At 38.3% G+C, this 20,731-nt stretch overlaps 3 protein-coding genes across 3 annotated transcripts in view; 2 read left to right on the forward strand and 1 right to left on the reverse strand.

Annotated features, from left to right (window-relative positions):
* LOC145495529 (solute carrier family 25 member 32-like) overlaps positions 1 to 20,731 on the reverse strand; it is a 240,583-nt gene that overhangs the window by 92,753 nt on the left and 127,099 nt on the right. The gene's annotated exons all lie outside the window — the stretch shown is intronic.
* The window catches only part of LOC145495627 (uromodulin-like), a 176,107-nt gene that overhangs the window by 61,671 nt on the left and 93,705 nt on the right, over positions 1 to 20,731 (forward strand). The gene's annotated exons all lie outside the window — the stretch shown is intronic.
* Positions 1,730 to 19,106, forward strand: LOC145495628 (uromodulin-like). The gene is made up of 5 exons (XM_081475253.1): positions 1,730 to 2,143; positions 13,648 to 13,910; positions 14,211 to 14,331; positions 14,725 to 14,847; positions 18,742 to 19,106. Exons 1-5 carry the CDS (start codon positions 2,074 to 2,076, stop codon positions 19,104 to 19,106), a joined length of 942 nt encoding a protein of 313 aa, XP_081331379.1. The 5' UTR covers positions 1,730 to 2,073.

Raw genomic sequence — 20,731 nt, forward strand, 5'->3', positions numbered from 1 at the left:
ACCGTAATCATCTTCTTTAGTTAAAACATCTTAACGAGAATGCTCATGATTTAATAAGTATTTCAATTATGTAGAGAAATTTGTGCTGATCGTTATTGAAACTTGAAGCACAAACGCTCGATAAAAAGATACATACAAGTCACAGCTCTTCGTGTAGACAACAAAGCTGATCGACGATCTAAGAATAGAGGATGGGCCGAACTCTCAGTTTTCCACTCGTTTAATCTCACTTTACAAATTCTAGATCTTCAGCTTTCAAGAAAGAAGAAAGAAAGAACGTTCTGTACTAGAACAGCTTCTTTATTTTCCTTATAAATGTTAAACATAAATTGTTGATTAAACACTTTTCATAATTTCGGGATTAGCAAGCTACATGTCATCGATTCACTGGAGATCTTCTTCCTTGCATCTAATTGACCGCTTGAAAATTCACGAAAGAGGAACCTTGTCTACTGGAAGTGCTGCTTTACTTTCCTTGTATATGTAAAGATTAAATTCCAAGTAACCCTTATTTCGAGGATCTCGGGATTAGTTTAAGTCATAAATCTAACGAATTTGTCATAGGGTTATAAATATATTCGGTGATATTTCATTTATATTGCAGATTTAAATTGAACCAACTTTTATTTAGCAGACAAGGTTCGCACTTTTCATAATGCGAAAATAAAACGTCTCTTAGCTTTGGTAGAACAGTCAGCTTGATTACCGCACATAGTGGTGGGCAAACTAAACATATCTCTTGGGTAATTACATCAATTTGCATTAATTTAGGTCACGTTAACTTCAAATGCCTTGTTTAAAACGATTGTTTATTTCCTCTATAAAGTCGCCCTTCTAAGAACTGCACTTTATAGTAAGTTTGGTTGCGCGTTTTATTATGTATTTCTAACAGCCTTTTGGCGAATCGTCCTTCAATAGAATTGTAAATTCCTCGAAAGATGCCGGTGTAAAACTGTGCAAACAAACAACTGGTCGAACGATGAACACTTTTCCGTTAACACACGTAAAGCTTAAGTGCTTGCACTTCAAAATCTTTATCTTTCTCGTTCTTTGCTTTTTGGAGACTCCAAAGATTTTTGGGAACAAGAAATCATAATCTTTTGCATGAGACAAGGGATAATTTTCAATTATTTTAATGGAACAAGTGATGTCTTGAAACTATCAACAGAAACTTAATATCAAGGGGCAAAATTGCATAAATTTAAAGTTTTAAGGCATTGGTAGAAAGTGTAAGCTCCGATTAGGAAATCTTTCGTCGTGTACCTTATTGATTCTTGAGCAACTTTCTCTCCCAATAGTCTTTCACATGTCTTTTTATTCAACATCTACAATTTCTCATTGTAGAATATACAAATTTAAAGGCAAACACGCGGGATGAAAAAGGGATATCATTAACGAAGAAGACCATCTTAATAAACTATATATGTGTTCAAAAAAATAACATTCAAACAAATGAAAGTATAACAATAAAATGTCTTGATGCAAAACTAAATAGCGGAAATCTGAAACTTAATCATCGCTGCGTTTAGTGTAAGAAAGAGTGCTATTTCTTAGAAGGAAAATCGAAATTTGAGAATTTATTTTCGTCATTGATCTAAGGCTTCACTGCAGAAAATCTATTTTATCAACGCTTGAGAACAGTGAATTAGCTTAACGACCTTAACCATGCCTTTTTTTTCGAAAAAACAAAAAAAAGAAAGGAAGAAAAAAAAGAAAAACTAAAATTCAAACTTTTACTAGAGTGGTTCTCCTTCAAATGCATTTAACCAACCTACATGTAGGTAAATAAATTAATTAAAGAACCGTATTCTATTTACTCATTAAAAATGCACAATTAAACCAGAAAGTTTATATGTGCTTTGTGGAGTGCAGTCAGGCGAATAAGTAACATGATTGGTTTACGTCTGTTATCTGAGCACTGTTTTAACTTTAAGCCATATCGTGCCATCTTTGATTAGTCGTTGTTAGCTTTTGTTGGAGCTTAATTCGGCAAGACATCACTGGTGATTATTCAATACTGTATTGACTTGTATCTGAGAGTTATTAAGTGGAGACATCCGCCGCAGGTTAAGAATGAGTTTCTCTCTGCTTTTCGTTCTCGTGTCATGGATTTCAGTAATCCCTTGTCCAACTCGGGCGCAGGGTGAGTTTAAAAAAATTTCCTCTTTACCTGCTTTGCATTTCATAGATACTATCTTAATTTCTAAGTCAGCGTTCCCCAGTTTGGTTAAAGATGGCTGTTAAAGGATTCTTGATAATTTGGGCAACGAATCTTTAGTCGGAAATTATGCCTAATTTGTTCGAAGAAGCATCACATTCTTTCCATACCCTAAGTCTTTGTACTGTCTTAATCTTGTCAAGCGCAGACATGTGACGAGAAGAAAGAAAATCAAGAGTGGCATCAACTGATATTGTCACAATAGTCTGTACAATTTTTGAAAATTAAATGATATGTAAGCAAGCCTATCTACTTCTTTTCGTGATCGAGGGTTAGTCTGTAGTTTTCTGGTTGAATCGGGAACCAAGACATTCGCTGATGATCTCTGATTAGCCGCAGATTTGGAAGCAATGTGATAGAAATCTACACGCGTTTGTCTTCATAACCAGTTCATTCCGAAAAGTGCCGCACTGACAGCATGTAAAACGAGGAAGTGAGACGAGTCTTAAACTATCGTTACCCTAATACATAAAAAGGCAAATGACAACGGTTTGAAGAAACCATGTTTACTTGATTAAAGGTTGATGTTGAGTATTTTCCTCCTCATTGGAAAAAGTGTCTAACATTTAACTGGAGGTGCTTACTGTAAATCCTTGGACAGTCACTCGATCTTTTTAAGTCCACAAAAAATATCCTGTATGAGATACGGGCATCAACCATGTTTACCAAATTCAAATTACTTCAATTTTCTTGTCTTGTGTTTTAAACTTGATTTTACTTTGTGGTACACGTATATATGGCTCGTGCTTTTCATTAAAACGGTCTGTTTCCTAGAGCGAGTAGAATAATCAACTCTGCATTATTTTGGCCTGTAAGTCGAAACTCACAATGATCTAAGCGGAAGTTGCTACTGTTTGTCAAAAACCGCCCCCAACCCAGGCAAATTTGAGCAGACAACAGAACTCTGATCTACTATTTATTTGTTCGGTTTGGTGTTGGTTCTTGTAAAACCCTTTCTTGTATAATCCCATGCAATCACAGAACTCGAGAAAACGCTGTTGACAGAATTCATATTTTGATAATCGAAACAGACGAATGATTTTTCTTCCTTCTCTTGCAGTTTTTTCCAATGAAAAGGAATTTAAAACTTAGTATAAATTAACTTCAATTCAAGATTGCGCAGTAGGTAATACTCAGCTGCTTTAACATATGCTATAACAAGAAGAAATTTAAGGAGTGTTAAAGCGCGCAATTTAAGGAGTGTTAAAGTGCACGATTTAAGGAGTCTTAAGTTGCGCAATTTGAAGAGTCTTAAAGTGCGTAATTTAAGGAGTCTTAAAGTGCACAATTTAAATTGCGCGCTTTAAGACTCATTAAATGGTGCACTTTAAAGTGCGCTATTTAAGCAGTCTTAAAGTGCGTAATATAAGGAGTCTTAAACTGCCTAATTTAATGATTCCTTAAGTGCGTAATTTAAGGAGTTTTAAAGTGCGCAATTGCAAAAAAGCCTTAAAGTGCACAATTTTAGAGGTCTTAAAGTGCCACTGAAACGAAATTTTCGTATGTGAGATTTTTGCTTAGTAATAAAGTTTCAACCTTACTTGGAAACACTGCGGACTTTTTTTTTGCATACGGTAAGCGAAAACTGCTTTTTCAGCCGTTCGAAGTTGGTTGGTTAAGCCCAAAATTGGCGGCCATCTTGGCGCGGCCAAAACAGCCTAGTGACGTCACTGGTTGTATTACTCTCATGCCGAACTGAAAATTTAGAGTGATTATGGGAGAAGAGAATACTGTTCGAAGCCCCCCCAAAAACATCTTAAGGACATCTCAGAGCTGTAAAGCAGATAATAACAGTAGCCTTAGACAAGAAGAGGTGGAGAGTCGATCCTGGGGCTTTTCAGTCTATTTAATTGGACATTTGCAGGATATTTTATGTAAGCAAGCAAACGAGTGGGAGTTCTTAGGGACCGTTCATTTTTTTATGAGGGAGGGGAGGCTGGTGGGATTTGGGAAGCACCATTTAAAAATCGCATGACCCCCCTCAGCTTACCAATTTTTTCACATGAGCCCCCCTTTATAGCGGTCATTTTTTGGGTTGACCCCCCCCCAAAAAAAAAAAAAAATTGAACAAACAATATTTAGATTTCAACTTTTTTAATATTTCTCTATTATCCCCCTACTTCACGTTATTGTGCTCGCTATGAAGACAATATTTACAATCCCTATACGACAGAGAGCTGTTGTTTAAAAAACAAATCAAAAGAAAGAGAAGTCAATTTCGGATCTCCTAGTTATGGCTCGCCCGGAGCGTGTGGCATTTGGCCTTTCATTGGCATCTTCCTCATGTGAATTGATGAATGCAAGAATGACGTCATTTGAGTCATCTTCTCTCCCAGAGTCAATGGCATCACTGTCATACTCATCATTGTCACTTTCATCCGTTTCACTGCTGTCAGCACTTGCCCTGTTGTCATTTTGTGTCAATGTCCTGGCATTTCTCAGTGTTGGTTGGCCAGCTTTGAGAGGCCTCTTCTGCTGCAAACATGAATGTCTTACAATTGCCTTTACTTTCTCACTCTTGCTGCTTTTTAAATGCGCAAAATTCCAAAATGCGCAATAATGGCGAAAGCGACGAGTCGTTTAAGAAAAGGTTTACAGCTGAACGATCCAGGCAGTTTGACATCTTACAAGCAAAAGAAGCAATCTTTCTAAGTGCGGATGGCTGTTCAGAAAGGGCGGGTGAGTTTTCCGTGCCAGGGTACCAGTTGAAGCCCAGTGATGGAAGAAAACTGAACTTTTCCATCAAAGAGCTCAGAGCAATTGTGGAAAAGTTGAATGTCATATTGAAAGATGTAAAACAGATCAAATGTATAGAAGCTAAGTTGACGAAGGTCACGCAGGACATGGAAGCACTAGAAAATAAGAAGAGCAATTATAACAGCATATTCAAGGGCACACTCAAACAGCACATCAACAAAAGGAGAAGGAAAAAAGAAAACCGCAGAAAGTCAAATGAAAGAAAGAGGAAGCGGACTGAAAACAACGTCCAACGAGTTTATGGAATCTGTGTTGGAAACCCGCTAGGAAATGATCTTCCACAATGCCTTGTGTACCCTCCTAGAACGGCCGTCCCGGAAGAGTGTATTAAAGTTGAGGATGTTGCCACGTCGTTATTTAGAAGAGATGGGCCATACATTGCACAGCTCTTGGAAGGGCCGGAATTATTTCACCACAAACCTTGAGCAGGAAGTCAAAGATTATGTTTACACCTTCATGTACCCTGAAGAGCACACTCTGACGGAAAGCATTGCTGCTTCTTGCAGCATTGGTGAAACAGACTTCCATAGCAGCACAAGCGGCGACGAAGAACTCGATGACACCGAAGATGAAGATGAGTGCCAGTGAAAGTTGCATTCGAAAATAACAGTGTTAAATACTTCTTTTCAGTAGCTACAAATGCTTTTTGTCGCCAAACGTTTTTTTAAAGCAGAAGGAAAGTTTGTAATAAATTTGTATCCTGCCTTCTATGTTTATTCTATAGCAATTTTTTTGATATTCAAACATTATGCCATTTTAAAGTTTTACTAAAATGTTTCACGTGACCCCCCCTTTTTCCCTTATTTTTTTGGGATGCCCCCCCCCCCAAATCCCACCAGCCCCCCCCCCCCCCCAAATCCCACCAGCCCCCCCCCCCCTACCTGATAAAAAATGAACGGTCCCTTAGATCGCAAAATGATCGGGACTGACTTGGTGAAATGGCCACCACTCAATTAAACAATACCTACACTCATAAAGTAAAAAAGACATGAAAACAAGAGAAAGCGGCTTTTGAAATTATTATCCGGACTGCTGATGCACGAATCGCAGCAACAACGCTTCGAGTTTCGAGTCGCTTCGCTTCGAGGAAACCGGACGCGGCTTTTTGAGTTTCACCGCGGACGAGATTGTGCTACAGTGACCTTTAGTCCAGTTGTATCTGTTACATCCTACAAGTTATCAAATCAGCAACAATTTAAGAAACCCTCTTCTTTTATGTGAGGGAGCGAATTTAAACTATAAAGGTAAACTAAGCTGCCATGACCCTACAGGTATGTTTTCAGGAAACGAGAGAAAGCGTGACAATGTCGACGGCGAAAGGTGATATATGCAAATTAGTTCAAATTCTGTTTAATAAACCTTCGAAAGGAGTGTAAACTAGTGACGTTTTAACGAATTGCTTTGAATTTGGATACCATTAAATGAAGATCATAGACATAAGTATGTGCTAAAGAACTCAAAGTAATCCATCGACCGTGAAATATTGCAATTGGGAGATACGTGTAAAAGAGAAGCGAAATTCCCGCTTTGTTTACACTGATACGTATGCAGCGACAAAGCAAACCCTGCTGCGGATCACAATCGTCAAAGATACATTTTGTCTACCACAAGAACTCTTACTTATTAGTATCATAAAAAGATGCCCTCTGTGTGCAAAGAAGTACTCGACTCAAAGCTTGTGAACCGTTAATAACTTCGTGATTGTGCGGATGGCTGATGCGCTTACGGCTTTTACTGCAGTAAAGTTGCCGAGGATATATTCGAACCTTGTGTAATAGACCTTAGATAAACGTGAGAATCCAAATTTCAGAACCAGGCTGAAAACAGACGACGAAATATCGTGTTTAGGCTTTGACGTGATATAAAAGTTGCCACACTCGTCTTCGAAATCTCCAATCGAGTACTCAAGATGTTCGAAAAGTAACTGAGCTGTTCTAATCTGTAGCATTTATTTTGGTGAATCTACACTCGTTGGCGCCCTCCAACGTTCATGATATGTATTTCCTGTCAAGACTGGACAGAAATTACAAGGTAGAAAACTAGCAGGTATCGACAATATGAAAAATAAACTTGAGTAAATCAAGTGAAAACAAGAGAGAATCTATAGCGCTTCTTGCGTGAATACAACCAGTGACGTCACAAGGTCCTTAAATTCGGTTCCAGAGCCCGGACACAGTTTTGCTCCAAAAAGTCGATTTCAGCAGCTAAAAAAAGGCACTTTCCGTTAGGATTTGACAGAAATAAAGTTCACCATTATTTTAAGCACGTTTGAAACTACAAATTGGGCTAATAAAAGAGAGTACGAAAATTTCGTTTCAGTGGCACTTTAAAGTGTTTTATTGAGAGGGTCTTAAAGTTCGCAACTCAAGGAGTCTTAATAAAGTGCGCAATTTAAGGAGTGATAAACTGAGCGACTTAAGGAGTCTTAAAGTACGCGATTTAAGGAGTCTTAAAGTGCGCAATTTCAGGAGTCTGAAAATGCGTAATTTAAGGAGTGCCTAAGTGCGAAATTGTAAGAATCTTAACTTGTGTAATTTCTAAAGCCTTACATTGCGCAGTTTAAGGAGTCTTAAAGTGCGCTATGTAAGAATTGTTAAAGTGTGCATTTTCAGGAGTCTTAAAGTGCGCTATTTAAGGAGTCTTAAAGTGCGCAATTTAAGGAGTCGTAAAGTGCGCTACTTAAGAATTGTTAAGAATGGCTGACTGTTAGGATCGAGAAACGCCGGTCAACGTCCCATTTGACAAATCGCTCATATTTTGCCCAAAGATACCCTTAGGTAACCTAATTCTAAAAATCATATTTAAAGGTTCCAGCGAATTTTTATTTTTCAGAAATTCGCGAAAATTTGAAAGCGCGGTCAAAGTGCGGGTTTTCGTGTAATAAAATGACCGAAATAAGGTGTGAGGACGAAGCGCTGCTTAAGTCTTAAAATAAACTCAATTGACTTCAAACTTCACACAAATGTGGAACAACCACTCTAATTTATACCTCGCTTTAAATTAATCTCAGATATGTTGATATAGTGGTTTTCCGAACCATTTTAAAAACACCTATGAAGCGTCTGAAAAATAACGGCAAAATATAGGTCATGTTTAACAGCATAAAAATGCATCTGGTACCTCACTTTCCGATTATTTTACTTTACAGCCTTAAAATATCATTATTAAAGATATACCATGCCAAGTTTCATGCTCGAACTCGCAGTATTTTCCTTTGTGAAAAACGAAAATCTATGTCAATGTGTTCGGCGCAAATAACACAATAATTATGCACGAACCAGAGACAAATCAATTTCAATGGCGAAAGTAAAAGGCTGTCATTACTTAGAATCCCGTCAATTCACTGCTATCAGTAGAAACATAATGTCCACTGCATAAAAACTGTTTTTAGACGTTTTCGAACCATTGCGCGTTAACTTTGTTTAATTTCGTGTCCGCCGTCATGTCTAGTTTGTCATCGCGTGTATTTCCTTAATGTCAACAACACGTATATGGTTGTCATAACAAACGCAAGAGATTTCCTGGAACCTTAATGCTTTCGATTCACTAAAACGCTTTAAGCTCATTAAGACACAATGATGGGTCAACTTGGAATGCTTTTTAGCATCAAGGACGTTAAAGGATTGTAAATTAATTGAGTTGAAAGATCTTGAAGCAAATCAAAATCGCGCCTTCATTCTAATTTGGTAAACAGCCGATCTCCGTTCAAGTTCAAGAAGTCGAGAGGTTAATCCGGCAAAGTATTACCGGTACAACAACAAAATCAAACCGAGGTCATCAAAAGTGTAAGTTTAAAAGTGTAGTGGCAAGTTCCAAATAAATTTCGCCTATATAAATTGGAAACAAGATGTGAAACGGTCTGACCCGAAACAAATAAACAAAATATTAATACGACTAATTTAATCCGAAAATGTTACAGAAAACATACCTAAAAGCCGTCGATTCCCCTCGATACCACTCCGTATTGCCTTAAAGAGCCCAAGCTTTCTGCTGTAAGAATCAGAGGCCTCATGAATCTGTAGTTATTATATCGGCAACCATGCTGCGTGGCTGATATTCGAGACTCAGTAAAAGTTGTCACACAACCGTACGAGCAGCCCAGTCACGCTTTCACTGCTCTTGCGCAAATGTTCAACATTTCGCAATTTACATAAACCGACTACAAGTTTAAAGTAGTGACAGTAGATTGAAATGTGCTTTTTAAAGCTGTCCTATCGAGGAACAATTATTTCTTGTTTTTGAATGGCTCTTAGTTGTAGCTACAGTCGGGGAGGTGGGGAGAGGGTATTCCCGGAAATTTCGGATATCTGTATGCCGTGGAAGACTCCTTAGACTTCAATTACTTTTAAAATTTTATTGTATATTCTTACTACTTATCTATTTTTAGCTATCACTATTTATTCAGCCAATGTCTTAATTATGTAGGATTATGTATTACGTAGGATTTTATTAATTTATAATTTTAGATAGTGCAGGTCCACATCAGGACTTAGCGTCTTGCCAATTTTGATCTCCAACCTGCTTTATGACATAAATTATGTATGTATGTATGATTAAGTGGTCTCCAGCTCTTAACGCCAACACTGAAACGCTAGATGATTCTCGAAGTATCACAGGGGTCACTAAGCTAAATAATTTGGAGTGTAGCTCCGCTGAGTCAATTAACCGTTGGCGCGCATATTGCATTGACCGTGGACAGGTGGAAAAACAGTTAAACCGGAAAAGCCTGTTGCACATTGTAATTTAGCGTTGTCCAACACGCAGTCGGTCTGGTTGTAATGTTAATCGTATTTGAGAGAATCTCAAGTTTTCTTTCGACACATACTGGGGTGACATACTACTATTGCGAAAGAAACCCTTGACATTTAGCATGTTCATAAAGCTAAATGGTATCATTGTCACAGCATCAGTTCATTAGAATAAAACAGAGGCCTATCAGGGTAAAGCGTAGGGACAATCTGCAGTCCTTCCACCAGTGGTTCACTATCACTCTTCTGTTAAGCTTTGCGAGTTGACTGACCTGACTCATGGCTCCCGGCCACGCCCATCTAGGAGTATGTCACCCCAGTATGTGTCGAGAGAAAACTTGAGATTCTGTCAAATACGATTAGCATTACAACCTGACCGATTGCGTGTTGAACAACGCTAAATTACAATGTGCACCAGGCTTTTCCCGTTTAATTGTTTTTCCACCTGTCCACGGTCAATGCAATATGCGCGCCAACAGGTAATTGACTCAGCGGAGCTAAACTCAAAATTATTTAGCTTAGTGATCCCTGTGATACTTCGAGAATCATCTGGTGTGTCAGTGTTGGCGTTAAGAGCTGGAGACCACTTAATCTTCCACGGCATACAGATATCCGAAATTTCCAGGAGTACCCCCTCCCCCCCCCCCCCCCCTTCCCGACTGTAGCTACAACTAAGAACCATTCAAAAACAAGAAATAATTGCTCCTGGATAGGTCAGCTTTAAGAAGCGCATTTCAGTCTACTGTCACTACTTTAAACTTGTAATCGGTTTAGGTAAATTGCGAAATGTTGAACATTTGCGCAAGAGCAGTGAAAGCGTGACTGGGCTGCTCGTACGGTTGTGTGACAACTTTCACTGAGTCTCGAATATCAGCCACGCAGCGTGGTTGCCGATATGATAAAAACAGATTCCTGAGGCCCCTGATTCTTACAGCAGGAAGCTTGGGCTCTTTAAGGCAATACGGAGTGGTATTGAGGGGAATCGACGGCTTTTAGGTATGTTTTCTGTAACATTTTCGGATTAAACTAGTCGTATTAATATTTTGTTTATTTGTTTCGGGTCAGAGCGTTTCACTTCCTGTTTCCATTTTATATAGGCGAAATTTATTTGGGACTTGCCACTACACTTTTAAACTTACACTTTTGTGACCTCGGTTTGATTTTGTTGTTGTACCAGTAATACATTGCCAAATTAACCTCTCGACTTCTTGAACTTGAACGGAGGTCGGCTGTTTACCAAATTAGAATAAGGGCGCGATTTTGATTTGCTTCAAGATATTTCAACTCGATTAATTTACAGTCCTTTAACGTCCTTAATGCTAAACAGCATTCCAAGTTGACCCATTATTGTGTCTTAACGAACTTAAAGCGTTTTGGTGAACCGAAAACATTACAGGAAATCTCTTGCGTCTGTCGTGAAAACCATTCACAGTGTTGTTTACATTAAGGAAATACACGCGATGACAGACTAGACATTACGGCGGACGGGAAATTAAACAAAGTTAACGCGCAATGTTTCGAAAACGTCTAAAAACAGTTTTTATGTAGTGGACATTATGTTTCTACTGATAGCAGTGAATTGACGGGGTTTTAATGAATGATGGCCTTTTACTTTCGCCGTTGAAACTGATTTGTCTCTTGTTCGTGTATAATTATTGTGTTATTTGCGCCCAACACATTGACGTAGATTTTCGTTTTTCTCAAAGGGAAATACTGCGAGTTCGAGCATGACACTTGGCATGATATATGTTTAATAATGATATTTCTAGGCTGTAAAGTAAAATAATCGGAAAGTGAGGTACCAGATGCATTTTTATGCTGTTAAACATGACCTATATTGTGCCGTTATTTTTCAGACGCTTCATAGGTGTTTTTAAAATGGTTCGGAAAACCACTATATCAACATCTCTGAGATTAGTTTAAAACGAGGAATAAATTAGAGTGATTGCTCCACATTTGTGTGAAGTTTGAAGTCAATTGAGTTTATTTTAAGACTTTACCAGCGCTTCGTCCTCGCACCTTATTTCGGTCATTTTATTACACGAAAAACGCACTTTGACCGCGCTTTCAAATTTTCGCGAATTTTTGAAAAATAAAAATTCGCTAGAACCTTGAAATATGATTTTTAGAATTAGGTCACCTAAGGGTATCTTTGGGCAAAATATGAGCGATTTGCCAAATGGGTCGTTGACCGGCGTTTCGCGATCCTAACAGTCAGCCATTCTTAAAGTGCGCTATTTAAGGAGTTTTAAAGTGCGCAATTTAAGGGGTCTTAAAGTGCGTAGGTTAAGGAGTGTTGAGGTGCCCTACTGAAAGAGTCCTAAAGTGCTTAATTTAAGGAGTGTTCAGCGCGCAAGGAACTTGAAAATAGACAAATTACATAAGGCATTTTTTGGCGGTGATCCTCATCATTACCCACCGCTAATTTAGAATAACAATACTCTTAGCGGAGGTTGTTTAAGCGAAAATCCTAAAGAGAAGTTTGCAGGGGTTTGACGTTATAGTAAAAATATTATCGAATTAAATGTAAATTGTTTTGTAAAAACTTGCCAAAGATTAAAACCCTGTATAAATTTCCCTCAACCAGAAACGTTTTGACTAAAACAGAGACTAAAAATAAGTTCATGATGTAAATCCAACATAGACGTCGTGTCTCGTATTAATTAGTCATTTCCGTGACAATCTAATTTCGGTCTTGTAGCACGGAAATTTTCCATTAGACCTAATCACACCTATGAGTCCACAAAAGCTGATATTTCGAGAGTAGGATTCATTTTTCTGCCATAGAGCGAAATTTCGGGTTCCACACTATTATTTTTTTCTTAACTAAACTTGAAAAGCTTGATCAACACTCTCTATTGTCAGAATATTAATATGCTGTCGGAATGGACAGGTGGCAAAAACAACGTGGATATTATATTGATATACCACCAAATTCTCACAAAGACAGTAACTGAGAAATGTGTGATGCTTAGCTAGGAGAATTTATGATTGATCTCGGCGAGGGAAAGATTAAAAAACAAGCCGCTACTACAACTTTAAAAAGTCGATTTAAGTTTCATACCTTTTTACGTTCTTCGCTAATTATCACTAAATTACGACTTCGAGATGTCCAGTCTTCAAAATATTTGTAGTTTGCAATTTCAATCAAACACTAAGTAAACGATTTAACCATCAGCGTCGAATATTTAAGAAGGAATTCACCTAAGGTTCGAGTAACATGTGGACAAACACTTTGTACTGAGATTATTTACATCGTTTTGCAAACTTCTGTTTGACTGTTTTAAAATTCTTCTGAAAAATAAATCATGTCTAACATCAGCATATATCGAAAAAAACACTTGAAAGTACTGGTGAAATGAAACTTATGATAAAATTTTACCAGCGTTTGCGTTATTTCTTTGAACTTTTAAATTTATCTTCTCCAGTTCCCATAACTAAAATGTTCTCAATGTTACTCAAGGCAACTATTTAATACTATCTTTAGAAAATGTAAAAGGGACTGAAAAGTACCTAAAATTATTCTGGTCCACTAGAAACTGAAATTTCTCAATTTACTATCAGATTTTGTCATAAATTCTTCATAAAAAGCGATGACACTGAAACGTGAACTCTGAAATACATCATGCCGTTATCTCGGATCACGACTAAGGAAGCCGACAAGAAAATTGGGACTACACTCTTGGCTCCCCTTTAAGGAAGTTATTCCTTATTTGGTATGAGAACGATAACGAAGTGGTTAGAAATTATAGTTTCACCGATTTGTTTATACAAAGGTCTGGCAAAAAAAAATTAATCTTGTGCGTTGTGAGTAAATCGAAATAAAGATATACTGCATGTTTATAAGAGACACTATGTACTTATTTCAGAATTTCTTTTTTTTTATTAAAAACTCTTTAAATAAACATGCTTATATTTTTTCAGATGGAGGACGTGAGCTGTACTTTCCAGCCCACTATTTCTATGCTGAGAAACGTTTAGTGAACCACTGGATAAAAACCATGATTGTCAAGGACTTGGACGAGTGTGAATACCGTTGCTACCTGAATGCAAACTGTGTCAGTCTTAATATCAAGAACAAAGATCATGAGAGTGGAACACATGAATGTGAGCTGAATAACTCCACTCACTTGGAGCACGACGGGGATCTGAAAGACAATCAGCTTTACTACTATCGTGGCGCCGAAGTAAGTGACTATCATTTTTTTAATTTATTTTTTTTTTTAACTTTTCGCCTTCACTTGTTTAATAAGCCAATTTATACCAAGGGTATAGGGCACTGTATAGGCTCTCTACAAAAATTTTAATATTTGTGCATACATTACCTTTCTAACTTCCGGGTTGAGTCTGCTAAAAGTCGGCTGAGAGACTTTCAATTCCAATTGTGAAATAAACCTATATCTTGAACAGTCGTTCATATATTTATTCTAACAACGAGAGAGCATTGGATTAATTAGAAGCAACTATTTTCCTTTTCTGCGTTTCAGAACAAGTGCGGAAAGATCGGACGGAAGTGCGAGAACAACTCAACTTGTCAGTCCGGTTTTACAAAGAAAGGATATCGATGTTCGTGTACTACTGGGTTCGAGGGCGAATACTGTGAGAATGGTAACTATGCTACTCCTAACATAGCCCTTGTGTTGTAACTATCATTTAGCGCAAATTTCGTTGAACATCAAATATTCTGTGGTAGAAGCTGAAAGTTTGCACATCTCGTTCTTTACATGTTGACATTAAGACTCCCGTATTTCTAAAAAATTAGTTCACCATGATTTTTGACTCTCTTCAGTAAACGAATTTTTCGGTCCTTTCCCCAGACAAATTCTCGATCACTTAGAGACAGCTTCTCGTTAAAAATTCACAGTTACATTGGCTCTTAAAACCAAGTTTAACTGATATTCCAAATTTTATAATTTTTAGAGGTAATCTAACGAATTAAAGGAACTTAGTTGCTTCTCCGATTCAGTGGATCCTATGAAACATGTTTTACCTTAACTTTAGATATTGATGAATGCGAGAGAGGTTCTCACAAATGCCACGTGAACGCCAGCTGCAACAACACCAATGGAGGGTACAACTGCTCTTGTAAAGACGGATACACTGGAGATGGACAAAATTGCACAGGTTTGTTTCATGTCTGTGTATAGCATACTTTAAGCCAATGATACAAGGTTCAACATTTGTTGAGTAATTAACGAATATTGCAGCTGCTGTTCAACAAATGTTGAACAGTGTATAATGTGATGTTGAACGTTGAAATCAGGGCTGTCATTAGTTACCGGCGATTATCGCCACCTACTCTGACGAAAATCTCCGGCTACTTCACTCACGAAATGACACCGAAAGTTTAGATACCGAACAAGTCACTCAGGGATGGAAATAACAGGCGGTCATCGGACATTGTCCGACCACATTTTAAATATGTCCGGCCAATTCCACATTATGATCGTACATGATGTCCGAACATTAATTTTCAGCAACACCAATTTATTGTCCACCCACAAAATTTAATTAGATACATTGCTAAAAGGCTTGAAATTGTGACCGGTACGGTCGCCAATGAGGCTAAAATTTCATCCTTGGCGACCAAAAATTCTGGTTTAGTCGACAGTGGAAAATACGTCTGCGTTCACAGCCTACCATAATGGCGACAAGTTATAGGTTACTTGGTGGCAAAGACTTTCCTGGATCACCAGGTTACTTACTATGAACTGTACTTATTTTATTTAGAGGGCATCGTGTGACAAACTGCGCTGAAAGAAGTACTTATATTTAACAAAAGACCTTCAACTTTTGGCCTTAGGATTTTCTTTAGAATTATTTCAGTGTCAATTCATTCATCCTTTTTTCAAAATTTTGGTTTGTTCTCCTTTTTTTTTTCACGCCTTTTGACAAAAGCTAAATAGAGAGGTTTAGTAGTATATAGGGGATTAATCAAATACCATTTCGCAGAGGGACCCTTATTTCACCTTATCGCAGCCTCCACCATCAAGACCGGCCCTCACAAGCTCGGGCCGGTTGAACCTGGGGGCTGCGAAACGTGATGTTGAACGTTGAAACAGAAATGTGCCGTTCAACATGTTCAAAGTTGTTGAACGTTGTTAAAAGAAAATAGGGCTTGGCTCTATTCCGTTCAAGAGGTTGCCGCCTGTTAAATGGCTTCAACTAATCGTTTTCGAGTTTGGGGTCACTTGCCTTCGTGGAAATATTAACATGGCGGCCGAAGAGTGGGAATCAGCCGAGTTCGAATGGAGTTTTGATGACACCAGTCAACTGATCAATCTGTGCCACTTTTTTGTTCTTACCACATTTTGACGTCATCTGTGATCTATTACTGAACAGACGCACGGCAACATGGAATCTATTTGTTAATTATCAACGTTTAATCATGTATTTATTATGATTTATTGATATCATTATATGACTGTGACATAACTCGCGATCCGTTGTAATTGGCTGATGGCAGGCCAATTTATCGCTATTTTTGATATGCACTGCAAAACAAATTTATTAATGCGCGCGCGTTCGTACCCCACTCAGTCATACTTTCAACGAGTATTAGACTACGAGTAGTTCGTCTTTCGCTTAGTCCGCTTCGTCCGCTTAGTCCGTCGAGCGAGACCATAAATAAACTGCGAGAAAAAAACGGCCGCGTGAACTCGCGCGGCTATTTTCTTCTCGCGGTTTTCTTTCGCGTCACGCACGACGGACTGAGCGAAAGAGGGACTACTCGTAGTCTAACACCATATGCAAGCGTCAAATATAACAAATCCTGTTACGGCCTATCTTTCAGCTAAAACATTCATTCATTCGTATTTCACAACTCGTCAGTTTGTTTATTTGTCTACACATTGCCATTATATATTACAGTGGAACCTCGATTTAGCGAACCTCTATTTAACGAGGTCCTCGACATAACGAACGATATTCTATGTCTCGGCCAAAGTTACAGTAAAATGTATGGAATAGAACCTCGATATAACGAATTCTTCGATATAACGAACATAATCCGGAAGCCCAAACGCAAAATCTACCTCGATATCACGAATTACAATGTCAACATGCGACAGAAGATAAACGCTGAACAGATCAACAGTCAACAAATCCTTGTAATCCTTATGGTAAAGAGACAGCAACCTTTCAGTCAACGGCTTATTATATGTCATAGACATTGGCACTATAGTATTTCGACATCAATTAACTTCTGCTCTATCTTCTTTGAAAACCGGAAATGTTGGGTAGTGCAACATAACAACACTAAAGCCCGTTTCCTTGTTTACATGGACAGTTTTCTGTACAACCTCTATGTTGTAACATTTTTAAATCGCTACTCTGAAAGTGTCGTTTTTTGTAAACAAAAGCTGCACGTCTGCTCAAAAGTGAAAATAATTGATAGTGAAAGCCACCATGCTTAATGAATTGCATCTCAAAACGCGGCACTTCTGAGTGACGAAAATTGCATTGAATTGCGTGACAGAAGTCACCTGTGTTACAAATCAGTCATTAACTATGACCTCGATATAACGAACATTTTGGTCGTTTCCCCTCATTTCGTTATATCGAGGTTTTCGATATAAATAACGAACCCTCGATTTAACGAACAAATTTGGCCGGTCCCCAGCGACTTCGTTAAATCGAGGTTCCACTGTATATATTCAACTGTTACACAAAACATGTGAAACCAGATTATACTGTATTACCCGGAATTGATCTGTTCGGAAAACAGAGACAAACAACTCGATGTTTGGGCGCGAGGGACACGAATGGATAGACGGAGAAGATTGGTCGCTTGAGAAACCTCAGAAGACAAATCGATCTCCTAAAATATGCTACTCTGAATGGGGTAACCATCTAACCGAACCGAGGTGGTTTGTTCGTCTCTATGACCCCTAGAGCTATGTCAGCTGGAGTCCTGCACTCCTGTTAGGATCACCCATGTCCGACAACGCGAAGGTTAAACATTAGATGAAGAGTGATTCCTCGGTCTTCCGAGTTTGGCGCAGGGTTAACGAACTTGCCTCGTGGAACGATGCAGGACAAACTGGCCGCTATCCGCTCCATCCCCCATTATGTGTAAGACACACCTCAATTGGCCATTTTCGTATTCTCGGTGTTGGACTGGAATTACAATCGTGGACAAAAGTCCTTGGGACACTTATGTAATATGACGAATTATCCGTGTTTTAGAATTGAAATAAAAACAACAACAACAACAAAAAAAAACGCTGCTATATCCTTTAAAAGCGCGTTGCTGTCCCCCCTCCCCACCCAACACAATGTTGAAAATCAGGTGAAATTGCAGGTACTAGTTTTCAACATTGTATGGGGGGTGGGGGCGAGGTTAGGCAGGTGAAGTTGTATTCGCCTCTGGCGTGTGAGCAAAAGCGCCAAAAGTGCAAATTTGTCCCAAGACTTTTGTCCATGATTGTAGCTTGTGACTGCGGCTAATGCGGAGAGTATTTTCAAATGCAAACGACTTTAATCAGTCCTTATGATTATATCCCCCCACACGAGGCTCCATTCCAAGCTACAACCATGGTCACAATCGACATTCTTTTCGCATTTTGCCCCTCCCTATCCCTGTGTAATGTTGACATAATGCTTAAGTACAACACAAGTTTGCATTATACCATTTTCCAACATGGAAAGGGGGAATGGGGGTGCCGACACTCGTTCTGTAGGTAGTATTGTTATGATTATTTTCCAAAACAATTTGTCCATGATTGCAGTTGCAGTCCAATACCGAGAATACGACAATGTTTAATTAGTAAACCTCATCCTATTTCACGTGATTTACACCAATGGAAATTTTAGCACTTTTATGTATTTCATACGCCAAACGAAAAGTCGGAGAGCATTAAAGACGCTAGAGTTTGTCTTGACTGCGCATCAAGCAACTCTATAATGCGTGAATCAATTCTTAATTACGTATTTCATTGATTTACTTTTTTCGTGCTTGTTCAAATGTCTTTCTGCGTTTATCACGTATTTATTTACACATTTGTGTATTTCCTTTAGTTGATGTATGTCACTGGCAACATTACCAAAATCTGACAGATGCAGAAAGAAAATATGACTACGTGACAGTAAACGAAAAATGTGACGACACACTCAATGGCTGGTATCGCTTCCAAGGAGCTGCAGGCACAAAAATGGTGACCACATGTCCACTGACGAACCGTTGTGGTGCAGTCTATTCTATCTGGTTGAGTGGTGGTCATCCCACAATGGCTGAGGGTAAAGCCACAAGAAACGTCTGCATTAATGAGTTTGCCTGTTGTGCCATATCACTCTCCATTCAAGTAAAGAATTGCGGCTCCTACTATATTTACAAGTTATTTAACCCAGGGAAATGTCCCGCCCGTTACTGCAGCACTGACTAATCCAGTTACAAATCCCCTTACTGTAAAACCTAGACATTGAGTGACAGCTGTATACGTTTACTTTCATTGTCTTTTTTTTCTTTGCGATTACTAACAGGCCCGGGTACCCGAAAAACAAGCAAATGGAACTAGGGAAGGAATTTGCTTAACATTAGACCTTTTCCGACTGGGCGGTTTTTTGCCCCATTTCAGACCATGTGATGAAAGTCTTGAGAATTCTTCGTTTCAAATTTTCAAATTGTCCCGTGTATGTGAATAAATAACTTTTAGATGGATAAAAGAACAATTCTCTAGGGAATATCAGGTGGTCTGTTATGGGAAAACAAACCACCCAAGCGAAAAAGGTTTATTATAGACAATATTACATTGTGGGGTGATACCCCAATGCTGGACCTTTGCAGGCTCAGTTCGACCGTAGCTTACGGCGTACAAATATTTCTACACAGACTGTTTCATGTTGTACAAATCATGGGAGATGAGGGGCACGGAAGGGGAGAGTGCAAGCTGCGCAGGAATTTTTTAATGGATTTTCTTTTTATTACCAATTGTATTCTTACTATAAAACTGTAGTACTATCGTACACGTGACTCTACACTCACTCGAATGATGTCGCGCGGAATGAAGTATATCATGTACAACACTTTACTAATAATACTAATTTAGAGGCATTCCAAAGATCGTTCAATGTCAAAATTGATAATATTCAGCCTGAGTCGACCATACCAGACTCAAGTTGTTAATCAACCATGTAACAAACGAACGACCAATAAGAACATGCTTCGAGCAATAAGGCTTGTTGTTACATCAAACCGGACGAAATGCCAGCTCCATTACAATGTCTCTTGAGAGTTTTTCACCTCTTTTCTTATCATTTGTAGCTGTTCTTTAATAGTAAAACTGCGGTAAAAGAAGTATGCACCCATTTCTAGATTTTTCCTGAGCAATGGCCACTAACTAACACCAACTAAATCCTTTTCCTCAAACCAAGGGTCCAGTTAGAATATTTTAGGTATAAAAAACATCGTTCAGACTGCTCTGGCATTTTATATTTCACTATTAATTCCCTCGATGCTAACTGGACGGCATTAGAACGTGAATTACGTTTTCGCAAACCATAAAGGTAAGGGCACAAGCTGGAGTCACCCTGAAAAACAAAAACAAAAAATTATTAATAATAAGGGCAGAGAGTTGCTAGTTTCTCCTTTCATTGTTTATTGACTTCACAATTAAGTTTCGAGTTGGCTTGTTTGTTGGTAATATTTATTTTTCGTGTTTCCTAGTTTTCGTGTTTGTTTGTTTGTTTGTTTATGTTTGTTTGTTTGTTTATGTTTGTTACTTTGCTTGTTTTGATGTCTGTTTCCTAGTTTGCATGCTTGTTATCTTGTTTTAATGTTTGCTTCTTTCCTTTGTTTGTTTTGTTTTTATTTCGTTTTCCATCTTGCTGCTTTGTTGTCTGTGTTTGCCTGTGACATTTAATTATTTTTGCTCTTTCTTTCACTGGTGTTTTTGTTTCAAACATTGTTAACCACGTCAAGTGAAAGAGTCGTTGAATTATTGCGCCTTTAAAAAACACGCGAACTCTGAAGCTCAGGCAAACCTCAACTAAGTTTTTAATTTTTTTTTCC

This window comes from Orbicella franksi, chromosome 8 (genome assembly GCF_964199315.1).
Source record: "Orbicella franksi chromosome 8, jaOrbFran1.1, whole genome shotgun sequence".
NCBI lineage: Eukaryota > Metazoa > Cnidaria > Anthozoa > Scleractinia > Merulinidae > Orbicella > Orbicella franksi.

What these genes read in the sequence shown, in the direction of transcription:
- LOC145495628 (XM_081475253.1), top strand. Translation starts at nt 2,074, where the DNA reads ATGAGTTTCTCTCTGCTTTTCGTTCTCGTGTCATGGATTTCAGTAATC. An exon ending in TTGTCCAACTCGGGCGCAGG is followed by an intron (nt 2,144 to 13,647) that starts GTGAGTTTAAAA and finishes ATATTTTTTCAG; the next exon opens with ATGGAGGACGTGAGCTGTAC. An exon ending in GGGCGAATACTGTGAGAATG is followed by an intron (nt 14,332 to 14,724) that starts GTAACTATGCTA and finishes CCTTAACTTTAG; the next exon opens with ATATTGATGAATGCGAGAGA.